At 39.2% G+C, this 7,315-nt stretch overlaps 1 protein-coding gene across 1 annotated transcript in view; it reads right to left on the bottom strand.

Moving 5' to 3' along the window:
- The window catches only part of LOC140938148 (kelch-like protein 26), a gene marked incomplete at its 3' end in the record, with an annotated part of 2,469 nt that extends 767 nt beyond the window's left edge, over positions 1 to 1,702 (bottom strand). The window contains exons 1-2 of the mRNA XM_073387671.1: positions 845 to 1,702; positions 1 to 247 (exon numbers count right to left, since the gene is read on the bottom strand). The exon at positions 1 to 247 is cut by the window's left edge and continues 767 nt beyond it. Coding sequence (XP_073243772.1) covers positions 1 to 247; positions 845 to 1,666 — 1,069 coding nt within the window. The remainder of the gene's footprint in view (positions 248 to 844) is intronic.
- Positions 1,703 to 7,315: the final 5,613 nt, after the last annotated feature.

Raw genomic sequence — 7,315 nt, 5'->3', positions numbered from 1 at the left:
TGTCAACAGAATCATCACTTCTTACAGCAACGTACAAGTTATTACTGACAACTTCAGCACCGATGCATTTAGTTGCATTATTCAATTTTGCCATGGAGGGCAACGGTTTCCATGATTTTGTTTCAACATCAAGATACTTAGTTTCATTGGCATCGGAAACTTCCTCCTCCTCCTCCTCCTCCTCCTCCTCCTCCTCCTGTTGCCTCCCTTTATCGTCTAAACCATCAGGGAAAATCGCAACGTATACCTGAAAGAGGCCAAACGCAAAACGTATGGATATTTCCAAACACTCAATGAACATTAATCAAAACCGTATTAAGAAAACTGTACCCGTGATTTGATTAGGGATTTGTGGCACTAACATTATTGTCTGATTATAAGCCTGACTCAGACCGTAGAGTTGTAAATCTTCACTCTTGATTGACAGATCTATGAGAACTGGAGGCAATGCTTGAAACGGAGCAAAGGCGAAAGGCTAGCCGTCTGCTTCCGGCCTTAGATTTAACAGAGGCCTTTAACTATTCGATTCAACGACGCCTTGCTTGGATCGGGAACCGGATCGGGAACTACTGAATGCTGTTTAGCTGTATGAATTCCTAATAATCTAACTTTGAATAGTTACTGAGGTGATGTAGAAGAAGTAGCTTCCATCAACAGACTTCCAGGTTGTATTAGGCGAGCACTCGACATAGTAGCACTGGGAGTGAGATCCTTACAGTTCATCGTTAGGGCACAACGGTTCAGTGGCTTGATCAGTACGCGTGAAAATATATCACATGTACTCAGTTATCAAAAAAAGTCATGAACAACAGCTATTTATCAAATAAAGGTTTTCTGCACTTACCGAGGTTATTGAACGTGGTCTTGTTTTCTCAACAGCAAACTTAGAGCTGGAAGAGGGCATGTTGCTATGCAGCAGTAGTTTCTCACACATAAGCATTTGAATCTCCAGCACTCGTTGCATCTCCTCTGTGTTTAGTTCTTCAACCACATCCTTGGTATCGACCAGCCCCAGTCGAACCTCTCCGATAACTTTAGCCGCGAATGGCATCCTCTCTTCTTTCTTGCATTTGATCCACTGCATCACGGATTTGAAGATGAATGTCTCGGAAGGAACACTGAGGTCATCTCGGCTGAGAAGATTTAAGAGCTGATCAGCGTCAATATGGAACAAGAATTCTTCCCTTTCACAGATCTCCTTGTACACCGACGCCATCTTACTTTGTGTAGCTTCTTTTAGGTCTCTCAGACCGTGCAAATTAGCAAATGCAAGAAGATTGAGATAAGTCTGGATGTCAATGCAACCTTGAACGTATTCTTTGTCCATGAAATCACAACACTGTCGAACAATAATTGGCATCTGGAGATGACTGGCAGTTGCTAGAACTTCAAACACGTTTTCCCTGCAAACAAGGACATCTCCACGGTAGATGGAATCCAATATGACCTTAAAACTCAGTGCTGAAATACTTTCATCTTTGAGCTTGATCACTTCCTGGTTCGATTCCTTCATTCCATTCGTGAACATTGCATGAAAATAATCGCTATTAGCAGCGAGAACATTGCGGTGAGCAGGAAAGATGGACTCATCCACCTTCAGACGAACGTCAATGAAGTCTCCGTTTTCTCTGAACTGGCTTAACTTCGACAAAAGATGCGTGGCCATTTTGTGAAGAGACAAGAATCGAGACAGCGCCCTCTCTCGTTTTACGCAGCCTTGCATGGGTCAATGAGGTGTCATGCAACCAACGTATCAAAAATGACCAATAAAATATTTCTAATTGATCACGCAACAACGAGCTTTATTTGCATGACCATACAAACACATGCTGTTTAGGAATCAAAATTACAACACAGGGCAATTATGTTACGTTGATAATAATTTGTCACGAACATCAAAACAACATGAGCTGAAATATATTTTATGAATTTTATATTGATAAAGTAATTAGAAGAGTTCATCAGTTCATTGATCAAAACGTTTATAGGTAACTGGGTAATATTTGGAATCAGAGTCTTGACTTTATGGTAAAATTTGTTTCTTATCATAGAGTATGTAGGACATTGAAAAAGAAAGTGAACTTCGTCTTCTACTACATTGCATCCACAAAAAGGGCAATGCCTATTGTCCTTCGTAGTTTGATTGTATCTGCCTATTTCTATCATGAGTTTGTGATTGCTTATTCGTAGTTTTACTAAAGCCCTTCTCCCAGCTGTTCCTCTTGTTAAGTCTAAGTAACTAGAGGAGGTATGATCGGTTTTCAAAGATCTATAAAATTCAAGTTTTTGAGAATGTTGAAACGGGTGTTTTGCCAGTATGAGATATATTCCTGTTTCATTGAACTTACATAGCTTTTTACCATGGCTATATCTAATAAATCAGGGTTAAAGTCAGGAGGCTTAAAGTATACTGACATATTCATTAAATGAGAGTGGAAGCTATTTTTGCCATTACAGTGTAAGTCGAATGTCATTAAAAAAGCTTGTTTGACAAGAGATTCCTCATCTTTAGTCTGTATATACAAAATGTATTTGAGGAAAGGAAAACGACCAACTCTGCTCTACAAGCTATATTAGAAGCTTTGTTGCTTGCCTCCAAGTAACGTTTACAAAATTGAAGGTGTGCCTTCTCGCAACATTTCAGTCCACCATATAAGGTCATATTAGAAAGAAGTACTGGTTAAATTATAGTCCCACCGAAATATTTTGGGTGACTATTAAGCAAAAAAAAAACATAGGTAGATCAAAAGTGAGTTGAAGACTAAGCCCTATGTTTGTGAGGAGAAAGCTTGCCCCAGATAGAACACCGTAATTTTTAGGGAGTTATTATAACTCCATAAATGGAGTAAAAATTTTAGGTACAGGATGACCCCTTTTTGGGGGTTATTTTAACTCCTAATTTAACTCCGAATTTGAGGTCATTTTTACTCCTGAAAAAGAGTTCTTTTTACTCCCAGTCTGGAGTTAAAATCACTCCGAAATGGGGTTACTTTTACTCCTTACATGGGTTGTTTTTACTCTTTTTGGAGTTAATTTAACTCTGAAAGTGGAGTAAAAATTTTAGGTACATGATAACTCCTTTTTGGGGGTTATTTTAACTCCTCAATATCTGGGGTCACTTTTACTTCTGAAAAAAGAGTTCTTTAAACTCCTTTTGGGAGTTAAAATAACTCCCCAAAAAATAACTCCACTGTAAGGAGTTAAATGAGGGTCTCAATGGGGTGGTGGCCTTTACGGTTATCGGCTAAAATTTTGGCTCTTTTACGGCTATCGGTTAATTTTTTTCAGTTACGGTTAACGAAAAAGTTAAAAATTAACTTCTTTTGTTTCAAAAAATTAAATATTAATTAACCTGTATTTTTTTGAATAAAGGTCTTCGGATCATCTCGGGATGAAATAAGCTATTCTTTTGAAAAATTTTAACATTTGATAGATCATACTTTTTATAAAGTATTACACTTCTAATATTATCTTACACTTAGAAATGTCAATAGTCAATTTAAAAATGATCTTTGTGAAAAAGCAAAAGCAGACACGCGAACGCCCAACTCAAGGCCGGGGCGCGACGTTCATTATAACAGAAATGGCCGTTTTCACACTAGAAAAGGATTATTCGTGTGAGACGGGTTATCCGTTTGATGATTCGCGTCAGATAGGTAATACGTCTTAATTTGAAAATGGAATAGTTTTAATTTTGAATGAACAATCCGCCTGACTTTTGAAGACGGGATTATCCGTTCCAGACAGCCTGTGTACAGCAGCCCCCTCCACTCAGAAAATTTCAGAGAAGGGGTGTCTGTGGGGAGGACGCGACTGTACACAGGCTAGTCTCAGACTGATGATCCATTTCTAGCTCTAGTGTGAAAACGGCCAATCACAAAATTCCCGTGTCCAGTGTTTTTAACGATAGTGAAGGACTGTACGGAACGACTGTCTGCAGTTGCCTTGTCCGTAGGCCACATTATTCCGTGCGGCTAATGTGTTTCGGGTCACGTGGTCCGAGCGAGTTCGCCACCGAAATGCCTTGACCGAGATTGCGTGGGAAGACGCCGTAGAGGGACAAGGCATGGCAATGTCTACCGTAGCGTCAGAGAAAATCAGGGAAATGTTGTTTATCGGCAACGTGTTTTACAAACAGTGACATCTCTGCTTGTTGTCTCATTAGTGTTTCGAGGGCACGACCTCCGGAAAATTGCAAATATTAATCCCCAGCAAGAAGCCACACTTTCGCTATGGAAAAAGTTCCCCGAGAGAGCGCCGGATGGAGCCTAGGTCTTGCTTAAGGCGCTTCGCCTAACAAGCGTACAGAATCACACTAGCCGAGAAATAAAAAACTGAACCATAAGTGAGTTTAGTACCTTCCTTAAAAGTGGCAAATCTAGGAAACACTTTCTTTTACGGTTAACTCTTTTTTACCCTATTTACGGCTAACGGTTAAAATTTTTCAATTTTTACGGCTATGGGCTAAATTTTTGGCCGTTTTACGCCTATCGGTTAACCCCATTGAGACCCTCTTAAATTAGCCCCACTAGAGGAGTTATTATAACTCCCTGAAAATTACTGTGAGGGATCTCTTGCATGCTCCAAAGCCTACGGTCACCGTCTGTTTTCGTTGACCACATAAAACAGGGTAGGTGTAGGAATGCCTGTTACGGGTCGGTCACGCCCCAGTAAAACCGGCAAAGAACTAAATTGTATGTAAGAAGCAAAATCTTACGAATATGACCTGTATCCAGTAAAGGGGGCTGGATCCAGTAGCATACCTTCCATCTTTAATTTGGAACTCCTCCTAAAGAATACGCATTACTCGTACACATTATTCAATGATATTATTATTATTACAGTGGTTACCACTATAGCACGCGCCCTCAAAGGGTTTTTTCTTCGGTTCAAACCTGCGTTTTGGTGGACGTCAATCAACCGTTACCAAGGTTTTTCACGCGTTGGCCTAGTGAAGATTCTTTCTCCATTTCTTGAGCACTCGGAAGAATATGTCGGCGTTTCAGCCGTTTTTGCAATATTTTGCTGCCGGATCTGACACCGCTTCATGTCAAGAGTACGAGGAGAAAGAATTTGTTGAGTGTTTCTCGGAGAAAACTCAAATTATCGACATATTACACAGTGTAAGTTACAACCACATAAGCTTTCTCAATCGCTCGCAACTCGTCTGAGTTCTTGCTAGTTCTGGTTTCTATTCGATAACATGAAGAATGATAAGTAGTAATTCATTTTCGAAAACAGCCTCCATTCAGAGGAAACTTTTTCCCTTTTCATTGTGATATCTTTTGTTTCTTTGAATTTATACTAGCTTCTTGGCAATTCGGTCGTCCACGGCTCCCGTGTTTTCATACATCAAATAAATAAACAACCTGAAAACCGTTACGTAAACTAAAGAGAATGTTTCGGCTATTTCACTACGCTCGCAGAGACCTCGTTGTTTTAACAATGTAATCCTTCATCTAAATAAAATAATTTTAAAAAGCCCTCGTCGTTCGAAATTATTTGCCCTTCATTCAGCGATGAGGGAACCTTCTCTGTTAGAGCGCCTGGAAACCACTGAAACAGTTGATTGACTTCCACTAAAACTCAGGTTTAAACAGACAGAAAAAAACCCTTCAAAGGCGCGTGTTAGTGGAAACCGCTGTAATTGTTTATTATTATTATTATTATTATTATTATTATTATTATTATTATTATTATTATTATTCAAGAGCTATTAGTTATTCAGATCCAGGAGACACTTTGGAGAAAATTAAACAACCTTTTAAGGTTGTTGTTTATTGCGGCTAAATAGGGGTTTAAAAACCCTTATTTTTCCGCAACAAAGAGCGTTAAGTTTGCATCAGAGGGCCAATCCTGCCGACCAGAAACAAAGCCCACAGTAATTCAAAATGCGTGTCATGACCTCTCCGTGTGAAACAAACGGCAAAAATCACATTTGTTAAATCAAAACTTAGAACCCTCCAGAGCCTATAATCTACCCGCAAGAAGGAAAAACGTATTGGAACAAGCAGCAGCATTTTAAGCATTTTAGTTAACTGTTTGACTTTCGTCTGCTTTTTTTATAGACATTCTTCTTCTCAAGGCTTTCTCCAAGACAAAGCGCAGAGAAAAACAGAATTTGTGTCCTCAGTTTGGACAAATCATCGCTTACCGTACGCTTGCGAGTAGGAACGTTAACTTCAATTTCCTGAACTGAAAAGAGCTCAACAGGCTCATCTAAAATATTAATGCCGAAATCTAGACGTCTGTATAAAATCTCACTCGAAAGGGTTGAATATTCAACAGTTTCTATTGCAATATTCTGTATTGTTTGGTTAGAGACCTTAGAGGCAGTCCAAGTGGACTTGATGACGTTTCAAATGATCGAATAAAATATGCGGACGTCTCAGGAATAAGACTTCCGTTTAATTACAACCTCTAACTTAAGAGAAATTCACATATCCCTGCCAACGCCCTACGATTCCCTCTCTGTGCCATTATGGCTCTTTGTAATTTGAGAATAAAAAGCTGCGATATATTCTACAAAACTAAAGCAGTAGCCACATACACGGTCACAGGCTGCCTTTTATTCATAGACCTTTCCACGGTTTTTTATCAAATTTTGGCACGAACAAGTTATTAAAATTCTTTAACTGGGCTGGAAAGAGCGCCTTTAAATAAGTAAAATCACCAAGTTTGAAAGTGATTTGTTAAAAAATCACAAACTGCTTTTACAGAAATTTGTATGGTGGGGGTTGCCTGACTCTCATAAATTACTGCATTACCCACTTTAATTAGCCTTTGCTATATCAGTACGGGCGGTACATATCTTTATGGTATATTGCTTTAAATAGCTATGAATAGTCGATTAAATCACTTTTAAATCGTTAAATGCTGTTTACGTGGATATTAAAAGAGTTTGTAGCAAGTATACAGAATATTGTGCACAAACTCCAGATAAATGTTCTAATATAATTCTATTTTCTAGTATTCCACAAATAACAAACACATGGCTTTTGACCAACAGTTTTCATAGAGTTACTTACCTTTAGTTGAAATCTCCCCGTCTTGACCTATGTGTCGATAATCAACCTTAAGCTCATTTTCTCGCATTCCTTTACTCTGTACTCCTCCTCCTCACAGATTACGCCTTCCATCTTCATTCTGGCGGTGCACTCACTAGTGATCCCACCCAACTGGCCCGACGGTGATAACCAACTTTACGCTCATCTGTCCTCCTTACTTCCCCACAATACAGCCATTTTTGGTCCACCCGTGCACCACACTGAACCATTTGTAACCTTCCTGTTCTAACTATACGATCATAATTCTC

This window comes from Porites lutea, chromosome 5 (assembly GCF_958299795.1).
Source record: "Porites lutea chromosome 5, jaPorLute2.1, whole genome shotgun sequence".
NCBI lineage: Eukaryota > Metazoa > Cnidaria > Anthozoa > Scleractinia > Poritidae > Porites > Porites lutea.
This window is presented reverse-complemented; position numbering and strand designations above follow the sequence as displayed.